General features: G+C 36.4%; 1 protein-coding gene across 2 annotated transcripts; it reads left to right on the forward strand.

The window, feature by feature from the left end:
• Positions 1–219: 219 nt before the first annotated feature.
• Positions 220–21,877, forward strand: LOC150093015 (transcription factor 23-like). Of its 2 annotated transcripts, none has more exons than XM_090413996.1 (5): positions 220–338; positions 1,101–1,258; positions 8,731–8,954; positions 16,240–16,350; positions 21,647–21,877. In XM_090413996.1, the coding sequence occupies exons 2-5, from the start codon at positions 1,153–1,155 to the stop codon at positions 21,770–21,772; spliced, it is 567 nt and encodes a 188-aa protein (XP_090270122.1). In that variant the 5' UTR covers positions 220–338; positions 1,101–1,152; the 3' UTR covers positions 21,773–21,877. The 2 variants fall into 2 exon arrangements, with proteins under 2 accessions (XP_090270122.1, XP_090270123.1); XM_090413997.1 differs by lacking the exon at positions 220–338 and adding an exon at positions 827–876.
• Positions 21,878–22,410: the final 533 nt, after the last annotated feature.

Here is a 22,410-nt window from a genome sequence, read left to right on the forward strand (position 1 = left end):
TCATCATTTTCTTCGTAGCCCCGATGGTCAGCAGTGACCAAGGGGTCTCTGCAGGATGGGGGGAGAAAAGGGAAACCCTAACTCCCATAAGAGTAACAGGGGGATGTCACCTCCACGGGCCACTTAATGGGACGACCGACTTGTCAAAGCTGGCGCCGCCACAAACCACTGCGCCATCCAAATTAATTCGTCATTAGTGTTATGTTACAGACTCCGCCTCTCCCACCGAGGCGGAGGTGTTTTCGCACCCTCTTGCAGTCAGCCGACAACTAGATATATGGGGCAGAACGACATGGGCCGCCTTTCAGTGGACACCAAACTGGACCTCTGAAACACAGGTAATTACTTTATTTATCACCATTGCTACAAAAATTGAGTTTTATTTATCTAAAAACGTAACATTGTTTAAAATGTCAATCTCAGTTAATATAACTGATCATTTGCGAATTTAAAGAATATAGAAATATTTTCTCTTAGGTTCAAAATCACTTCAGAAATATAATAACACGTCTTCATGTATTTCTAAAGTCTCTTTTCCTCGTTTCGAACTTTACTGATAGATTGCATATCATTAATAAACTCAACTGAAACAGTGAGGAAAAAAATGTATATTTTGATATCATTAAAGCATATTTTTATCTTTATTATTATTTTTTTTTCTCACCGAGAACTAATTATAGCTTTAAATGCAATTGTCGCTGTTTATTTCACACAAGTATGCTTAGCATACGTTATACGGAATTCCAGAAGAGGGCGCTCTCTCATTGCTCTATGTCTCTCAAATAGTAATTTTGATTAGTATTCAATGTCTGTTTAGGAAAGTATAGGCAATCACAGGCCGTTGATGAAAGAATTGTAAATACCGTACACAATTCGGTACAATATTATCTCTTTTCTTTTTTTTGTCAGTTATTTCTGTTAATCTAAACTGCCAGTTTAGATTAACATCACGATGGGATGTATATTTGAAACTTTTAATTACTTTAACTCTATTGTTTTTCTTCTTGATAGGAGGAGGAGGAGAGATGTCACAGGTGATATCCTTCGCCTCTTGAATTGCATTGGCGCAATAACTTATATGTATTTATTTTCTTCTGCAGTTTCTCCGAAGAATCTCAACTCATTTGAAGAGTTTGGAACTGCCTGCCAGTCATGGATCTTACCTTACTAGAGCTGGAACAGTCTTTTCTTGTCAGTCCTTCTGACAGGATGCGCACACAGAGAAACTGGAGTCGCAAGAAAGTTTCTCAAGCTGAAGGTAAATGTGCTTTTGATTTTTTTTTTCTTCATATTTGCACAATAGAGCATTGGTACTTAAATATAAAAGGAGACAAAACCCGACAGTATGCAAACTCAGTTATTGGGTATTTAGTTAAAAGTCTTTGTTTAAAAACGTAATATGAGGAACTGAAGTAAAATTTTACTTATATAAGCAATTAATAAAGAAAGCCATACAGTTTCATTAGGTAGCAATTATTAGTAAAATTACTGCATGACTCTTTTAAAAAAAATACACTAATAATTCTTCTTGTTTAAATAAAAATATACGTTTTATTCCCATGAAAGTAAATAAATTTTCATATTCTTCATGCAGCTTTCTCAGTGAGAGGGTGCAGCACCATATCCTTCCAGTTCTCTCTGGTGGCTTTCCTTTTTGTTTCTGCATAGCCATGTGATCCTATCCATGATCTTATATCTTCAAGCCATGTCCTTCGTTTTTTTGCCTCTTGATCCTTTTCCCATAATTTTTCCTTCTAAAACTGTTAGTATCCTCTATCCTGTTGAACCTCTCGGTACATGTCCTGCCAATCTCATCTTTCTCTGGATCATTTCCTGTAATAAAGATCTCTGTGTTCTCATTCTCTGTATTTATCACATGTTCTATCCATGGGATTTTCAGAGCTCTCTTATAGCACCACATTTCAAAGGCCATTATCTGCTGCCTTACTCTCTTCTTGAATATCCAGGTCCCATTCTTTTCTTTGTCTCGATACCCACAGAACTTCTGAGCAGATCTTTATTTTTCCAAAATGCATCTTTAGCTCTGGCTATTCTTATTTTTATTTCTTTATCTTGCTTTCCATCTGCAGTAAAGTAGGTGCCTAAATATTTGTATTCTGTTGTATGTTCAATTTTCATTTTGTTTATGGATATTTCTGGCTCGGATCTGTTTTCTTTTGAGATTTTCATAAATTTGGTATTTTTTGCATTAATATCTAATCCAAATTCTTTACCTTCTTCAATTAGTAGCTGCAGTAGTTTGATTAATTTGTTTCTGTTTTCTGCTATTAGAATGGTATCATCAGCATATCTAAGATTGTTGTATTTTATACCAGTGATACTAATTCCTATTTTTTTTTTGTTTTTCGATCTTTTTCATCACTGCCTATAGATTTGGTGAAAGGATTTATTTTCACTTCAGAAGTCTCAGAGTTAAACAGCTGCATTTTCTGTTTGGTGTAAATCATTTTTATAATCTTAAGTACATGATCTGCTATGTCTAATTTATCTAATATATTGAATTTTATTATGTTTTACCCGGTCAAAAGCCTTCTGAAAATCTATGAAGCATATGTAAATGCTCTTGTTTCTTTCAAGTGATCTTTCTATTAGTATTTTTAGTTCCAGGATAGCATTAATGGTTCCCATTCCTCTTCTGAAGCCCCCTCTGTTGTTCACTCAATTCACCGCTTAAGGATCTTTCAGTTTGCTTGTTAACAATGGTTAAAATAATTTTAGCTACATGGGATATTAGGCTGACAGTTCTGTAATTCTCGCAATTTTGTGCATTAGTTTTCTTTGGAATTAAATGCAGATAGATGTTGTAAAAACTTCAGGTAATTCTATTGTTTTATATCCTGACTAGATTCCACTAAATAGTTATTATTGCCAGCCAAAGCTTTCAGCAGCTCAGCCGAGATATTATCACACTCAGGGGATTTATTATTAGGAAGATTCTTAATTATGTGTTCTATCTCCTTTCTTGTGGGTAGAGTAATGTCTGTTGTTACGTTTAACTTAAAGTATCGTGAATCATCTAACATGTTACCATTATCATCATCATACAGATCTGATAAGTACCTCCACCCATCTTCTATTTATCTTTTCCTTATCAATGATTATGTTTCCATCTTTGTCCTTGATGTTATCAGACTGTGGTTCGTTGGAATGCTTCTCTGGTTTTGTTCCTATTCTTTAATTCTTCTATCTCAGTGCACTGCCTATTTATCCAGTTTTCTTTCAATCTTCTGCATAACTGTTTGATTCTTTTATCCAGTGTTTTATATCTTAATCTTTCTTCTTCATTTGCTCCTCTTTTCCATGTTCTTCTTTCATCGATAAGGTTAATTACTTCTGTTATCCATGGATTTTTCTTTCTTCCTTCTTGTTTATTGACGTGGTTTTTAGCAGATTTATGATAGCTGCTTGTAGTCTATTCCACTGAGAGGGATCATTTTCGTTTTGCAACTGTGCAGACAGCAGTTCTGAAATATTTTCATTAAATTTTGATTTTACTATTGGATTTTGTACCATTTGCAGATCCCATTTTAGGGGTTGGCTTCTTTTAATTTTTATTGTTTTCAGGCGAATATTCATCTTCATCTTCAATTTTTAATTTTCGTTATAAACATTTATACTGATAGAAGGAAAAATATACATCTGCACTGTCATCCTATACGATAAAAACAACAACAACTTGCAAATGATTCTGAAAATAAAATAAAGTTAACCCTAAAACTGACAAAAATATTTGCACTTACGAATAAGTCAGTTCTCTGTTGTTAAACAGATAAGACTTGAAGCAGCTTGAGAAAAAAAAAGTTCATCTTTGTTTCTAGAAGAGGAGTTTTGCATTATCAAACCATTAGCGCAATCCAAAGACATCCTTCCTCCCAGTACTGGTTAGCACGATCATTTACATCTTACTCGCACGTTCACGACACACGTCAGCAAAAAAAAAAAAAAAAAGAAAGAAAGAAAGAACCAAATTAAAAAGTTCCCTCCGTAAGTCTTAGCGTCTTTTGCAAAGCTCGTGTCTTGTTGCATATGACTTTGTCCTGCACTTGTTGCTTGGCTTGATCCCGAACATCATAAAAGTACTTTTATCTACTGACCGATTAATATTTTCTGATACTGAGATCAGTTGGTAGATCACTTAGTAGTTCGTTAGGATCATTCCTAATGAAGACTTCAGCAATCATCTGGAGGAGTATAGGTTTGAAAATTCATAGCGAATTCATCAATAAAAGATTATTATTTTTTTATTATCTTTTAAGAGGTTACTTAATTTCGCCTTACTTTTGAAGCATTCACCGAAGCCTTTCCAGTTAATCATTTGAATAGATACAAAATAGAAAATAATCATAAACTAAAATCACTAAAATAACATCACGTGAACAATAGCATAACTTTGGACAAATTAAAATGGCGCCGGACACGTGCTAAGAACGAATAAGAACAACGCCAAGTTCTATTGTTAAGTGTTTGGTATTGCCATTTTTTTGTGAATGCAGAAGTGTAGTGGCTGAAAAATTACTGATTTATTTATTTAGTTATACGACAGTTTATTTTCCTTTGTGGAATGCAAGGCCAGACAAGAAGGACAATGTCAAAACCAATCAACGTGTTTTATAATGTCAGAAATGACAAATTAGCCATGAATTAAAACTCACTGTACTTTGCGTAATCATTGCATGTCTGCATACAGATGTTTTGCAATCGAGAACAATTTATCTTGAACAAAACAGTGTCATCATATGAGCTTATTATCGTATTCCTCCTTGTATATTTTTGGATGTTTCTTTCTGCAGATTTATAATCTCATATGTCGAGGTGATATGGCCGGTTAGATGCAAGTTCATTTCTAAGTAACGGTTTATATCTCACAAAAACGTTTCATAAGTATCAAAAAAAAAAAAAAAAAAAAACGTGAATCAAGTAGCCAAAAAGCAAAGATGGACTGCAAAGTATAAACAGCTACTTTACAGATCTCAATACTTGACTAGCCTTTATTAATAACTATTTTTTTTTAACGAGACACACCGCTTTTTTAGTTGACGTAAAACCATTTTTTATTGAAGATGAAACCTGTAGTAGTGTTCTACGGTATATCTTCTTTCATGTTTTTATTTATTTTCCTACTATTCATTTTGGTCATATCATATTTCTGAGAATTAACTTCAGCAACGTAAAAAGCCACATTATGAAATTGCTAGTGTAGGTGCACTAGAGGGATGTATTGTAGATGACATGATACAATCTCCTACATTATTAAGTTGGCGTTATTATTAACTTCCTATTAATAAGTTTCCTGCAATTTAATCTAGACTTTGTCCAGATTCGAGTTTTATAACGCACTCAGGATTTAATCTTGGCGGGGGGGGGCGAGTTGAGTAGACCAGCGCTTCCCAAACTGTGAGCGGTGGCCCCCTTGGGGTCGTGAAATAATGAAAACAAATTTAAAATATTTTAAGACTAAGTAGATTTTTTTTATTTTAAAAGAAACTTATTTAACTTTTATTATTTATTATTTCTTTTTTGTTATTTTTTTATATTTTAATGGAAAAATTCACACATTGGTGTTGGTTCACAAACTTTGCTTCCTGCGTATTTCGGCGCTTAATGAATATTAGTAAATATTGCTTATTCATATGTTTCATTTCAAAGCAGTGATTAATTGTACTGTATTTACTTCGAATGCTCTCCGGGGAAGCTCCAAATCTCCCTGTCCCTTTCATCACTCGTTCGTAATCAGGGACTGTTGATATTGACTTTATACACATATCAAAACTCGTTTTATATTATCACTCTCATCCGAGCTAGTTTTCTATTACCAATAAAAGTTTCATATATACTTCACAGATGAAAAAAAGCTTAAATAAGTTCATGTGGGGAGATAGTAACTCGCTTGCAGTGGTGAACAACACGCCCTCCCTAAGAGCCACTATACTGCAGAGGCAATAAAAATAAGTACTTTTATTATGCCAGTGAATAAGGTATGAGGAGTCTGTGTAATATATTTCTCAACAAATAGTGCAATTAGAGACAACTGGGATAAAAACACACTCATTAATGAATCACATGTCCCCTCATACAGAAATTATGCTGTATAGACTGAAACAAAACCATATGTTGCATGGGCAAACACACTATCTAACTAAAAACTATTGTTATTAATTAGATGTGTGTGAGTTCGATTTCCCAAGGCATCAATAAAATTCAACCGAACGTGTTAAAATTCGTAAAAGTGTTAAAACTAAAAGTGTCTGTTTTGCGTTAGGCTTAATTACCGTAAAGGGAGAAAAGTCACAAAAGAGAAAAATATTCCTGGTCCGGGGAGGATTCCCTTATTCAGGTAATATTCACTAATTTCATGTTGTCAGTCTGTGGTGTGCCAGTATCGGTAAGGTGATATTATTTGATCTATTCTACGTTAAAAAATTTAACCCTGGGATGGATAAGTGGCTGATAAAAAATAAAAAAAAATCCCGCGAACAATCAGAAGAAGCAGAAACAGACTCAAAAAAAGGACAGTATTTCATATTTTACCAGAACAGCCCGCATCGTACAGAACCAAACGGTAAGAGGCAAAAAATGTAATATATGCATTTGATTTTTGCAATATTCACTGTGTATGTTTGTATTGAATATAAATACAATAAATATTATAATAATATATCTCTCTATTACGATTTTTTTGAGGGGGGCCGTGAAATATTTTAAGTTTTGCAAAGGGGGGCCCCTGACATCCATAAGTTTGGGAAGCACTGGAGTAGACGATTTGAGAATACACCACACTACGCATCGCATACGACTTCTGACTGAGCATCTGCAATGATCGCTAATTCATAAGTAGTATAGAAATAGAAAACTAGACACAACATAAATAAAAAAATGAATTTTATTTATGAAAAGATTTTTGGAAAATTTTCTAGTGGTCCCCCCCCCTCTGGGTGTGCCTAACCACATGAGATTAGCTCTGCTCACACATTCTTGAATACTAACCATTTCAAATTCCTTCTCTTTTCTTATTTTCAATATGATTCCAATTCCTATCATCTGGGAGATCTAAATTTTCTTAGAATTCTCACATTTGTCATGTTTAATCTTCGACTACCTTCTCTATTCTTAATCCTCTAAGATCTATAAGTTAACATTGATTTGAACCTTATGTTATATACTGCGATTTTAGTGTTTTGGCTAATATTTCTCTTATCCCAAATTTATTCATTTGGCTACACACCATACTAGGCTTTTCTTCTGTCTTTTCATATAAATGACGTGAAAAAAAAAAATCCAAGTGTTAACTTTGCGTTTTTCTCCAACTTTCCCACACGTTTCCATAAGTGTCGTATTTATTTCGTACTCTGCTGTTTAGATTCCTATTATAGATCAATGTTTTCCCTTTCTTTTAGCTGCCTTCTCTAATCACTCAAAAAAAAAAATTCATCATTCAACATTAAAGCTGGGAATGTTGAATGCAATATAGCTACTTCTAGCTTTACCCGATCAGTTTTGCATCCAATATAAATAACACATTCCATTTATTATTTCAATTGGATTTCTCCTGTTTTAGTCTACTCTTGTTTATCATGAATTATGTCGACAAGATTGTTTTCTAGTTCTTCAGTCAATTCGACTTCTATTGATGTAAATTTAGATTTGTTTCAGTAGCTGACTTCATTATTCCCGATGAAAACAGCAAGGTCTTGTTTAATAGAGTGATGCCATAGCAGACAGGACATTTCATCAAGATGTATCGTCATATTGTTTTTTGGTTTAAGTCAATAGAGAACGCGATGTAGTAGGCTAAGTTCCAAATTGCTAGCACATCCCTGTTGTCCAATATATAATTTTTTTTAAAATTTTATTTTCATGTATTCCTTTTATCGCAAAATTAACAGGCTGTATTCTGTTGAATACCCACTTCGGAATACCAATATAATTACTTAGTTTGACTGCGTTAACAGAAAATCAAATTTGGATTTAAATGATTCTTATTTAATTATCATCGTTCGTGATTCGCTACAGTATTTGATATCGTGACTCTCGATAGTGACATGTTAGTTTAGGGCACTCTCATCAGCAATGGAGAGCAAAGGTGGATGGGCCACTGACTCCACTAAAATTTCCTTGCTTGCCTAGCTTTCCTTCCGAATTCGAACTCGTCTCGATATCGAGCTCTTCAGCTAAACGTGAACTAACTTGTTTTTATCTAGAGTGACAGAGTTTCTAACTCCTATGATAGAAATAAACTTGATGATAATACATGTAACAAAGAGAGAGAGAGAGAGAGAGAGAGAGAGAATAAACATGGCAGAACTTTGAACTGCCCTGCCAGTCTCCAAAAAGTTAGGGTTAAACGGCTTCGGCTACTCTCTATAGCAGATTTACTTATTTTAGAATTATTTAACTTATTATAGAATTATCGTGAACCTAATAATAAGAAAATGGAAAATAAAACGAAAGAAGAAAACTACTAAGTTCAATAAAATTATTAAAACAGAAAACTTCGTGCATGATAGATCTAAAGATTTTTTTTTTCTCATGTTTCGCAAAACCGCAACTGAGAAAAACCCGAACCTTAATTGCTACTTCCTATTCTAACTTAGGTTCTGTTGTATGGAAGGATGGAAAGAAACAACGAATGAGTAGGTGTCGGCTTGTCTGAGAAAATGTCAAAATTTCTTCCTCATATCTTCTATTTAAATTTCTTGTTCTTCTTTCCAGACGGCAAAAAAGGATCTCGCAGTAAGCACAGAATGGTCACCTCTAGAAATGCTGCCAGAGAAAGAACCCGAGTCAAGAGTTTGCGTAATGCATTTCAAACTCTACAGAGGTCGCTGCCATACGTACCTCCAAACACTAAGTTGTCAAAACTAGACGTGCTCATTTTAGCTACGACATATATTTCGCATCTTATGAGACTACTGGGACAAGAAGATACTGGAAATGTATGTAAATATTCTCTTTATTGTTTATTATATCTGTATATTATTCATGAAATTTATTGCAAATTAGGAATTTCCCAATCCTAGCAATCTGCTCTACCAGTTGAAACCATAGAATAAGAGTTAATATCGGACTGCTGTACAGAATAAGGAAAAATACGCATGCGCAAAAAATTGTTCTTAAAGCACTCTTTCAACCATCGTGTTTCATTTTTGCCCTTCTTACCTAATATTTCGAGAATAATATTTGGAATATAGATTTGACTTGACGGCATCTTTTAATATAATGCTCAGAATGACTGTCGTTATTTTGGACTAATGTCGTGACTCGTTTGTTTTGAACTGCGCACCGTTCAGGTTTGTGTTTACATTGAGTTCATATCACCACCGACATAAAAATCTAGTGAGCAGTTCTACGTCATGGTCATATCGATAGGGATTTTCTTATTCAGTTACTATGTAACATTATAGCATATGTGGGAGTAGAAAGCCCTTTCATGCTGTAATCCTATTCTCAGAGTAATCATCCTGTTAGATAGTTGTCTGTCATTTTGCAAAGGTCAAACTGATCACTTATAAAACACTACAAATAAGGTGTAGGTGGCATTTTTGCTATTTATTTCAAAATGAAAGCTGTGAAAACGATATACACGATATATGCCCATTATGGAATGGACCAATATATTTGTACCACATCCAACAAATTCAATATCCTGAACTTGTGAACAGGAGTAGGAACTTGGCGTTGCATTAGTTTCATCTACATAACTGCTTTCATCGCCACATTTTGTTCACAAATGCGGAGTCAATAATACTGCCAGATAATAATACCCCAAGTCAACAGCTGCGCTTCAGAACTATGATAATCGATATTGCACTTATGACTGTAATTAACTTATGACATTGCCCTTATAAGGCTATAAGGGCAATGTATTAGATCTATTAATTTGTGTGTGTGTGTGTGTGTGTGAGTGTGCGCGCCCTCGCCGATTTGCTTCTTCAAAGAGATAAAAATATGAGTTTCTAGGAGGAAAAAGCCTGCAAACGGATCAGTGACCGGAAGAAGAATTTCCTATGCATTTTCAAACCAAACGTATTCTCCAGTTTAAAAAAAATTTTTTTTTTTTTTAACTGTTGAACATGCATTTCGTAATATACACAAACTACACAAAAAATAACATTGTTACTCAGGCTAGTGATTGGTTTTAAATAATAGACCACAAATAGCTATTAGCAGGCGATTTTTAATTTTGGAAACATAAGAAGTGCATATTCGTTCTCATCTAAGTAAAGTTGATATTATTTCTGATTATAATCTATTAAGGGCATTCAGCATGAGTAGGATTTTTTTTTTCAACGCACGAACACAACTGTTAAGATTATGTGCGGAATATTACATCAATGTGAAGGCTGCTATTTCCATAAGCCTTATGGAGGTTTTATTGTAGCCGCATATGGAGAAGAACAGGACCTGCAGTGCAGACTTTCAACTTTTTCATCTCCAACAAAACAGGCAAAACTAGCAGGTAGAATATACTTAGTTAAAAGGCATGATACTGTGCTTTGCATATTCCTATAAGTTTATTATTTCTATAAGCTTCCTATAATAGTACAAAATTTTCACAATCATATGTGTCACCTAAGTGCAACAGCTCATCCAGGTTACGATATGCATAAAGTTACAAAAATTTATGTAATTCATTTTCATTATATACATATATGTACATTCATATAATATACATATTACATATTATTATAATATAATTACATAATAAAATCGTAGATAAAATAAAATTTCATCATACAGAAAAAGTTGCATAACAATTAATTAAGAACAAAATAAAAACAAAGCAGTTAAATAGCATTTCAATTTTACGTTTTACACATAAGATTGGATCTCTGAATACAAATATGCTAAAAACCAATAATTTATACAATTATTTTGAACAGAGCTTCCTCATTTCTGTGGGAAAATAAATACTCTTTTATTAGAGTTTTGTATTTGTTTGGGTTAGTTTCATTTCTTATTGTTAAATTTATTATTGTTAGAAACAGATGGAAAATATACTTTGAGGGACTTCTGAATGAGGAAAATGCAAGGACTCACAGAGGAGATGGGCAGCCTTCTGAGGGGATGGTGCAGAACATCAGTAGAATGGAAGTGACGGAGGCCATGAAGAGGATGAGGAATGGAAAAGCGGTGGGCCCCGACAGAATTCCAGTGGAGGCATGGAAGGCACTGGGGGAAGAGGGAATTGACCTGCTGTGGGACCTGTTCATGAAAGTTTGCCAACAGGAAAATATACCCGAGGAATGGAGGGAGAGTACTCTTGTTCCCATCTACAATGGTAAAGGGGATGCACAAGACTGTAAAAATTACAGAGGAATAAAGTTGATGTCCCACACATTGAAGATCCTAGAAAGGGTTCTTGATGGTAGATTGAGGGAGGAGGTGGAGATTGCAAAGGAACCATTTGGCTTCATGCCTGGTAGATCAACAACAGATGCTATCTTTGGGTTACGACAGATGATGGAAAAATATCGAGAGAAACAAAGGGAGCTACATCTGGTATTTATTGATCTGGAGAAAGCATACGATAGAGTGCCAAGGCAAGAAGTCTGGAGGTGTCTGAGGGAGAAGAAGGTGCCGGAGAAATATGTCAGGTTGGTGCAGGAAATGTACAGAAATGTGAAGACAAGTGTTCGGACCTGTTTGGGACAGACAGAAAGTTTTCAAGTAACAGTTGGCTTGCATCAAGGGTCAGCATTAAGTCCGTTTCTGTTTAATATTGTGATGGAGGTGGTAACAGAGGAGGTGAGAGAAGATGCACCTTGGACAATGTTGTATGCAGATGACATCTTGCTGTGTGTAGATACAAGAGAAGAAACGGAAACTAAACTGGAAAGATGGAGAAAAGTACTGGAAGAGAGAGGTATGAGACTGAGCAGAAGTAAGACAGAGTATATGTGTTGCGCAGTGGGCGGTGGCCAGGAGACAGACCTGGAGCTGGAAGGAAATGTCATCAGGAAGGTGAGAGACTTTAGATACTTAGGTTCGACAGTGGAAGAAGATGGAGGAGGTGAGAAGGAAGTGGGATGCAGGATACAAGCAGGTTGGAGGAACTGGAGGGAGATGGCTGGAGTGTTATGTGATAAGAGGGTGCCGATCAATCTGAAAGGCAAAATTTATAGGACAGTAGTGAGGCCAGCTATGACATATGCTATAGAAACTGTGGCCCTGAGGAAAAATAACATCAGCAGGATGGAAGTAGCAGAGATGAGAATGCTTAGGTGGATGTGCGGTGTGACCAGAAAGGATCATCTGAGAAATGACTATGTCAGGGGAACAGTGAAAGTTACGAACTTAGGAGCGAAAATACAGGAGGCAAGGTTGAGATGGTTTGGTCATGTGATGAGGAGGGAGGATAAATATGTGGGAAGAAGGGTCATGCAGATGGATGTGCAAGGAAGGCGGAAGCGTGGGCGGCCAAAGAAGAGATGGAGGGAGCTGGTAGAAGAGGACTTGAAGATGAAGAACTTGGATGTGGTGACAGCCCAAGACAGGAAGGTGTGGCGGAGACTCATAACAAACAGTGACCCCACTTAAGTGGGAGAAGCTGCAGAAGAAGAAGAAGAAGAAGTAGAAGAAGATTAGAGTTTTGTATTTGTTTGGGTTAGTTTCATTTCTTATTGTTAAAGGTAGCGTGTTGAATACTTTTGGCGCTAAATAAGTATAATGTTTGTGTATTGCTTCTTTATTTGCTTTTGGAACTAAATATTTTAGGCCCTTATGTCTACTAAGGAAAGTATCTTGTTTGATATTTACGTATTAGTTGTCGTTTTTTTATGAATAATAGTACCCTATAGACGTATAAAAATCTAAGGGGTAGTATGTTTAGTATGGTGTATTTATTACACATTGCAGTATCCTTATATTTGTTTCTAGTTAAGATTTGAATTACTTTATTCTGAGTCGAGACTAAAGGTTTCAGAGTAGTGCGATCTTTGGTCTCATAGACTGATTTGCTTCCCATAAATCCCAAATCAAACGAACAGTTCAAATTATATTGATAGTTTTACAGTAATCTAAATAATTCATTAATTTTTTAAATCTTCAAGTAATTTATTTTATTAATACCTGTTTCTTAATTTCCTCAATAAAAATTTTAATTACCTAAATAAAAGAAAATTATTCTTAAATATAAAATAAATTTAAATTAGTTTTAATAAATTAAAGTTAATCTTTAAAAATCTTAATGTATTAAAAATATTTCTAAAAATACACAATACACCTTTCGTTGTTATTCATATATATTATATAACAGTCATGGAATGGAGAAAGCCCTTTTTAGGACTTCCAGGGTAACAAATGGCAAATGCTGTAACCAATGAAGTATTAACTGAGGCTCGGCTATTTCCGCTACCCAGCCATGACTAGAGCTTTTTAGCTCAACATTAACACCCCATCCACACAGATTTTCTTCATTCAGATGACGGGATAAAGAGTCAAGGACTCAGTCCATCGCCCAGTTCTTTTAAGAACTTAAGAAAGATGAAACCCTGGGAGATGGATGGCAATGAAATTTTAACTGAGGCTCGGCTATTGCTACTGTCCTCTACAGATAACGGAGAAGATGAAAAGCATTCTTGCTTCGCCCCATTAAACCAGTCCTTATAAGGATTTTCTTTAATGGCCATACACTCGCCAACTATACAGGATCAAGCTAGTCGTGGAAGGTCCCACTGAACCTACCCATCACAACACACATGCGATGCTGATGTCTTAGACATCTTAGACATAGTCATACTGCAGAATGTGAGACTCCAGCACAGTTTCATGACACTAAATGACCTTTCATCTGACCATAATCCTATACTGCTACAGCTGAGAAACCAGGAAAAACTGTCCCATCCCCCACACACATTCATATCATGGGATAAATTATCCAAAGCACTTCCAAAATATATAGAATCTGTACCACTTATAAAATCTAAAGAAGAAATTGAAACAGCTGTTAAAGATGTTATCCAACAAATTAATAAAGCCCTCATGACAGCCACAACTGCCCTCAGGCCCAACTACCTACCAGATATCACCATGAACCTAATCAAGGTGAAAAACAAAGCAAGAGAAAGGTTTCATCATACCCGTGGACTATATGACAACCGAATCCTGAACAGACTAAACTCTGAGGTGAGAGATGCCCTTAAAGCACATAGAAGTCAACTCTGGGAAAAAAGATTGACTCCTGACAATCACTCCATATGGAAACTGATAAGAAATATCAAAAACAAAAGCAACTCCCTCCCCCCCCCCAGTCAGATCTGGGTCTTATCCACTCTGACGCAGATAAAGCAGAAGCAATCGCCAAAAACTTAGACATGCAATGTAAACCCTCATATGAACATCTAGACTTCAATCATATCTACAAGATCCGTCGACACATCAGATGTTTTCATTAAAACCCTCTGAAAGCTGCTCTAAACAAATTACACCCATTTCCCCAGCAGAAATATATGACATAATGAAGAAATTAAAGAACAAGAAGGCTCCTGGTCCAGATGGCATCCCCCAACAAAGTAATCAAGTTGCTGCCTCGAATAGCCATTATACACCTAACCAATATAATCAACTTCATCCTCCGTTTCAAACATTTCCCTTCCAGCTGGAAAGTGGCAGATATAATCCCAATCCATAAGCCAGGAAAAGACCCATGCTTACCTCAAAATTATCGGCCCATCAGCCTCATCTCAAACTTGGATAAGATCGAAACATTCTCCTTAAAGAACAGTTTGGATTCCGCCAGTACCAAAGCACCACCCAACAGATACACAGATTACTAGAATATATCTCCACTGGATATAACTGGCACCAATGCACGGGGGGCTGTCTTCCTTGACATAGCCAGTTCATTTGATAAAATCTGGCATTTTGGACTGCTACATAAAATGATCTCAGCTGGAATACCACTGGAAATGGTACAACTAATCGAATCATACCTTTTCGACAGGCATATGCAAATCAAGATCAAAGGCGCAGTATCAGCCCAGAAACGTCTCACTGCAGGAGTCCCACAAGGATCACTACTAGCTCCGATTCTGTTTTCCATATACATGGCCGATATCCCACACAATCTATTGTCATCCATCCTCTACGCAGATGATACAGCAGTATTAACCAGATCTCCAAAACCACACACAGCCATCGAAAAATTACAAGAAAACATACTACAGATTGAGAAGTGGTTCTCCAGATGGAGACTGCAAGTGAATCCCTAGAAGAACATAGCCATACTATTCACCAAAAGACCGATGCTTCCCAAAGAGGACATCCTCCTATTCAACAAAAAAATCCCCTGGAAAACAGAAGTCAAATACCTTGGTGTACTTCTGGACAGAAGGCTAACTTTTAATTCTCATATCAAGGCTCTCTGTGCAAAGGCATCAAAAGCCATTGCTCAACTCTATCCGCTAATCAACAGGAACAGTAAACTAAACACCAGAATCAAACTGCTTATCTACAAACTGATGGTCCGCGCTATACTCACTTATGCTTCTCCAGCCTGGAGTCATACCGCCGACACTAACACTCTCAAATTACAACGAGTACACAATAAATGCCTTCGTACGATCCTAATTTCTTTCACTCTTTTACTTCAGTAACATAACTTATTTTCAGTCAAGTTCTTTAAGATGTTCTCCTTTTCTAGCGTATCGGTTATAAACTACCTCATATACATCATAAGATATTATACTGGTGAACTAGAAACAGATTTTGATGATGGCAATACGATCTGGATATCTAAAAAGATCTTCAGATTAACTAGGAGTGGAAATTTTTGTATAGAGAAAATATTATACTCAGTGGAATATATACAAAATTAACAAAGTCTATTCTATTTTAATCAGTGTCATTGAAAGCTAGAAAAAGCCTCAATCCTAGTACACTTTCTATTTATACGATGACGAAGCGCTGAAATGTTTAGTGTAGCAACGCTTCAACGTCACTCTTTTGTATCACAGCGGCACCGTATATCACAAAGTTTGTCTTATTGGGTTACACACGCCAACTCGTGCGTGTTACGCGTTTGCCTAGTTCAACCGATTCTTTATCGAGTTGCTACTTCCAGAAACAAAAGAAAAGTAAACACCTTACATAAGTAATAACTTATAATTTTGTTTGTTCACTGTTAACTTTTAAATTATCTATATGCTGATAAATAAACTCGCAATATTTATAACTCTTAAAACTGATTCAATTCGTTTTATGTGTTCTATTCTTTAACAGAGTACAGAATTTACTGCTAACCTAGAATCCAGCGGGCAATATCAAACAGTGGTTCATACCAAACCTGCAAGAAGTTTATCGTGGGAATCCAGTTATTTGCATCCAGTAAAGGTGAGCGTAGATCCTTTCTGACTTTGGAGTAATTATTATTCAGTCATCTCTCTTTAATTAAAACTTAAAAAATATAATTTATTTTCAAAAATAATGTACCGTTTAAATAATTGAATGAACTGAAGTCCATGATGCAAATTAGAATCGAGTAACACCATTTTTATTCTTGTATATGAGGAGATGATAATGAAAAGAGAGATTACAGAATTTGTAATGGAGTTTAGTTTGGAGAATGGAGGTAGTCGGATTTTTAGGAATGTGAGTGAATTCGGTGATGTGATTTGATTGATATATAGAGGTAAGACTTTGATTTAGTTGCAATTTAGAAATTGTCCTGATTTCTTGAAAGAAAATACGTTATTGAACTTTAACGGTAGCTATCGCAGAAAAGCTAACTTGTGGAAAACTTTTCCAGCTGCATTCGGTACAAAGGAGTGCATTTTGATTGAGATTCACGCAGCGATAAGTGAGGTTTTGCTACTAAATTTTCAGTTTTAGTAATTGACCAACCCCAAATCAAAACCTACTAGTCGTAACTATGACTGACATAGATACCGACGCCCTGATAGAAACACTAGACAAAGGTCTGGCTCTAAGCCTACTCAAAAAATTACTAAAAAAATTTGAAGTGGAATGGCCAGGTTATTTGAACCTGTACTCCACAACGAGAGATGATGAGGAAAGTGAGGATTCTGCTAATGCAGAGGAAAAATTGAATTTGGTGGTCTCCAATCCCCCCCCCCCTGGATCAAGGAGAGTCCCACCGGCGGAAAAAACGCAAAACTCAGTCAACAGAACCACATACAGATGAAGGTATGGAGGAAGATGGACACAACTCTGACCCTCCTACCTCCACTAAAGAGAAATTGCCTCCAATTATCTTAAGAGAAAAGAATAGGTGGACAGAACTACGGGCCACTATGACTAGTCAACAGATAGCATACTCTACTGCAAAGAATTTAGACGATGGTATTAAAATCCAACCCGCCACTATAATGGACTTCCGTAGACTCACAAAAGAGTTAGATAATAAAGGTGTACAATATCATACCTTCACCCTTGACTCCGAGAGGAACCTGAAGGTGGTTCTCCGTGGAGTATCAGAGCACATACAAACAGAAGACATAGCCGCTGATCTTCGCTACCAAGACCTACCCCCCATCAAGGTCAGTAGAATGACCAGAGCAGACAAAAGTCCGATGCCACTCGTCTTAGTAGAGATTCACCAGGCATATAAAAACATATATGACCTAACTTCAATTTGTGGGCTAAAAATCAGCCCAGAACCGCTAAGGAAAAGAACCTCATCAGGACAGTGCCACAGGTGCCAAAAATATGGTCATGCTCAGAGATTGTGTAAAGCGGAATACAAATGTTTAAAATGCGGAGAGAGCCACCCCACATATACCTGCACTAAGCCAAAATCCACCCCGGCTAAATGTGCAAACTGTGGGGGCCCGCATCCAGCCAACTACAAAGGATGTATACAACACCCAAAAAACAGACGATCTGCTTCCTCTACTTATCTACAAAAACCAGCAGCAGTAGCTCCAACTCCTCAACCCTCCAGAGGTCGACAAAACACGATACAAAACCAAATGCCGCAACCAGAAGCCCGGATCGAAGCAAACCTCAATCGGCAGACAAAGTCCTATGCAGAAGTAGTCCGCTCAACAAAAACCACTCAGGAGCAATACAACCCAAATTTAGCAGCAGTCATCACAAACTCCCTTGCAAATATGCTGCAAGATTCCAGCAAATCTAACCCCACATCGGACTCCAGAAAAAGATTTCTGCAAGAAACCCAATCCATCCTAGTAGCTCTCATAAATGTATAAAAATAAAAGCACTCCAGTTTCCCTACAGATCATTGCTTGGAATGCTAATGGACTTAAAAACAAGATTCTGGAACTCCAAGAGTTTGCACAAAGATATAACCCAGACATCATCTTAATAAACGAATCCCACTTAAGACCAGCAGACAACCCCAAAGTTAGAGGATACCTTCTCCACAGAAATGATAGAATAAACTACAGAGGAGGAGGCACCGCCATTTTCATAAAAAACCACATCGATCACCACTCTGTAACTAGCCCCTCAACTAAAAATCTAGAGCTCACAGGAATAGTAGTACCCACTACTTCAACTGGGAAACTAACACTTTATGCAGCTTACAACCCTCCATCAAAGAATCTATTATATTCAGATCTAGATGCCGTCCTAGGCAATAATGATCAAATCATCATTGCCGGTGATCTAAACGCAAAACACCCATCATGGAACAGTAAAACTACAAACAGAAATGGCTACACACTCTTTAGCTACTCCAGTTCAAATTATGCAGTGGTGGCAGGCCCTGCAGAACCAACCCATCACAGTACGTATGGTACAGCTGACATACTTGATATTGCTATATTACAAAATATTAAACTACAGTATAGCCTAGTCTCTTTAAACGAGCTGACATCTGATCATAACCCAATCCTGCTCCAGCTGGGTAAGCAAGAACAACTGCTGCCTCCTCCCCACTCCTTTATCTTATGGAAAAAACTTCCAGAAGTACTATCAGAACATATTGGACCTGTCCCTCACATCAGCTCCATAAAAGAAATTGAAAATGCTGTCAAACGTCTGACTCAGCAAATCACCTCAGCCATAAAGGTTGTCACCTCTACCAAAACCACTTTTAAGCCAAACAGACTCCCAGAAGACATCATGGATCTAATTAGGAACAAAAACAAAGCAAGGAAAAGGTACCACAACACCTGTGCACCTCAGGATAAGGGGATTCTCAACAAACTGAACAATGAAGTTAGAGAAGCACTTAAAGCTTATAGGAACAAAACTTGGGAAGCCAAACTAGCCTCTGTATCACCTGGCGATCACTCCATCTGGAACATATTAAGAAGTCTCAGAAACAAAAGCAAATCTCTTCCCCCACTCAAGTCAGACACGGGACTAGTACACACGGACGCAGAAAAAGCTGAAGAGATAGCAAAGAACCTAGAAAAACAATGTAGCCCTACATATGACAACTTGGATTTCAAACATGTCTATAAAATCCACCTCCATGTCAGACATGCACTGAAAGTCACCGATACCAGCAACAACATACCTCCAAACACCTCACCAGCGGAAATCTATGAAATTCTAAAGAAGCTAAAGAATAAAAAAGCCCCTGGCCCAGATGGCATAACAAATAGAGTAATAAAACTGCTGCCCCGAAGAGCTGTTGTACATCTCACCACCATAATCAACGCCATGTTCCGATTTAACTATTTCCCCAGCTATTGGAAAGTCGCAGATGTAGTCCCAGTGCATAAACCAGGTAAAGATCCACACCTGCCTGAAAGCTATCGACCCATCAGCCTAATCTCAAACTTAGGCAAAATTGCTGAAAAAATCATTCTCTCTAAACTCCACGCCTCAGTAAATGAGTTAAATATCATTCCTAAGGAACAATTTGGATTCAGACAACATCACAGTACTACTCAACAAATTTATAGGATAATTGAGTATATCACCACCGGATACAATTGGCACCAGCACACCGGAGCAGTCTTCCTTGACATAGCGAAAGCTTTTGACAAGATATGGCACTTGGGACTGCTACACAAACTCATTTCAGCAGGTATACCATCAAGTATCGTCCACCTAATGAAATCTTACCTCCAGGACAGACACATACAAGTCAAAATAAATGGTACAGTTTCAAGTCAGCGACGGATCTCTGCGGGAGTTCCTCAAGGTTCCCTATTGGCTCCGATCTTATTCTCAATATATATGGCAGACATCCCGCACAACCCAATGTCATCCATCTTAGCACTTTATGCGGACGACACAGCAGTTCTTGCCAGATCTCTACGACCTCATCTTGTCACTAAAAAGTTGCAAGAAAACCTACTACAACTAGAACATTGGTTCTCCAAATGGAGATTACAAGTGAATCCCCAGAAGAGTGTAGCAATACTTTTCACCAGAAGAATGGCAACTCCCATGGGGGACCTTTATCTTTTCAACACCAAAATCCCCTGGCAAACAGAAACAAAATATCTTGGAGTAATTCTGGACAAAAGATTAACGTTCAACCCACACACCAAAGCCTTATGTACGAAAGCATCTAAAACTATTGCACAACTTTACCCTCTAATAAATAGAAAAAGTAGACTGAATACCAGAATCAAAGTGCTCCTCTACCTGTTGACGATCCGCCCAATGTTGACATATGCCTCTCCAGCCTGGAGCCACACATCCAACTCCAACATCCTCAGACTGCAGAGAGTGCAAAATAAGTGTTTACGCATGATATTGGACGCACCGTGGTTCGTAAGGAACGTGCAACTGCATAGAGATACAAACATCCCTTACATCTACTCCTTCCTATTAACTACAGCAGAAAAATTTTTCTCAAAGATCTCTACTCACCCCAACGATCTAGTTAAACAAGCAGCAGACTATGAAGAGACTGACCTCTTCAAATACAAGAGGCCAAAAGCCATCCTAAATACTTGCAACAATGACTGATCTCCGTGCCCCCCAGGGCGAGCTCTCAGCTCATAAATCTTTCCTTCAATTCATCCTCCTTATCAGACAACGGGGAATAAAAGCATCTTGCTTCACCCTTCTGGCCAATGATGTTATGTTATGAGAATTTGTAAGTCAGGACCACTGCTTTCCATACCTCGTGAATTTTAATAAGTCGGGACCACTGCTTTCCATATCTTGAAAATTTTTATGTACACATTTTATGAATATTTTTTTTATTATTATTTTTAAAAAAATACACATTTTATGAATAAATTTGTCGTATTTGTGGAAATGTGTATATTTCGTTGAATATGATAAAATTCGATGTTTTTTTATTATTATTTAAAAAAATAGACACATTTTATTCGATGTTTTTTTTATTATGTATATTTCGTTGAATATGATAAAATTCGATGTTTTTTTATTATTATTTAAAAAAATAGACACATTTTATTCGATGTTTTTTTTATTATGTATATTTCGTTGAATATGATAAAATTCGATGTTTTTTTTATTATTATTTAAAAAAATACACATTTTATTCGATGTTTTTTTTATTATTATTTTTAAAAAAATACACATTTTATGAATAAATTTGTCGTATTTGTGGAAATGTGTATGTTTCGTTGAATAAATAATTTAACAAAGTTTGTGATGAATTCGAACCAAATATCTGTACAATTGACTACAAGTTTGCATTTCGCTTTATTATTCTTGTTTAAGAGATATAAATGCTCACTGCACGACATAATTTTCCTTCTACTTGCAGAAATGGCCAATGAGATCACGTCTTTATGCCGGTGTAAAAGAAGAAAGTGAATCTTCATCTCTAACTCAGTGTTCGACTTTTCCACCAGACTATCGAGGTATTCACTGGAGGAGATTTCTGGTATAGGAAGGCCGACGTTCTGTCAGAAAACAAAATTAATATTCTTAATCGTGATCTTACTTTTTTTGTACCTTTATGTTGTCTCCGGAAAAGTAAAGCGTTTTGAAATGCACAACATATATAGTTTTCAGTCTTCACATGCACCTCGCTCTCTCAACACAAACATATTCAAGTCATATTCAATTTCTATGCTTCTATGAAGCTAGCCTTTAAATATATTAGTTATGAGTATCATAAGGCTATCGTCCAGGAAGCTATAAAACTCATCTAGTTGCATTTGTCGTGACGTTCTATTTTCATGTTGTGTTCTAATCTGCCATCTTGTTTCAAGTCACTCTTATTAATAAAACAACTAATTTGCAAATTGATCACCGATCTAAAAGTAGGGAAATTTATGATTATACTGCGCCACCCTATTTTTTGATTAGTCTATATATATAAAACAGTAGGATCAATTCTTAATTAAGTTAGCAGTCTTCTCATTTAGGCCGAATTATTTACTATTCTACTTGGGGCACCCGCAAGATTCGAATTTTTTATGAACAGTGCAATAAAAGGGAATTCAGGCAAACACAATATTTAGATTAATAAAACAAAACAGAATATATTTTGCATGAAGAATTGCAAACGAAAAAGCTTTGCGC

The sequence above is a fragment of the Typopeltis vanoorti genome, chromosome 24 (genome assembly GCF_054136105.1).
Source record: "Typopeltis vanoorti isolate ZY-2024b chromosome 24, IOZ_Tvanoo_1.0, whole genome shotgun sequence".
Taxonomy (NCBI): Eukaryota; Metazoa; Arthropoda; class Arachnida; order Uropygi; family Thelyphonidae; genus Typopeltis; species Typopeltis vanoorti.

Excerpts from the sequence above, each read along its gene's own strand:
- LOC150093015 (XM_090413996.1), top strand. The coding sequence starts at position 1,153 with ATGGATCTTACCTTACTAGAGCTGGAACAGTCTTTTCTTGTCAGTCCT. Across the intron at positions 8,955-16,239 it reads GACAAGAAGATACTGGAAAT|AGTACAGAATTTACTGCTAA; the intron begins GTATGTAAATAT and ends ATTCTTTAACAG. Across the intron at positions 16,351-21,646 it reads GTTATTTGCATCCAGTAAAG|AAATGGCCAATGAGATCACG; the intron begins GTGAGCGTAGAT and ends TTCTACTTGCAG.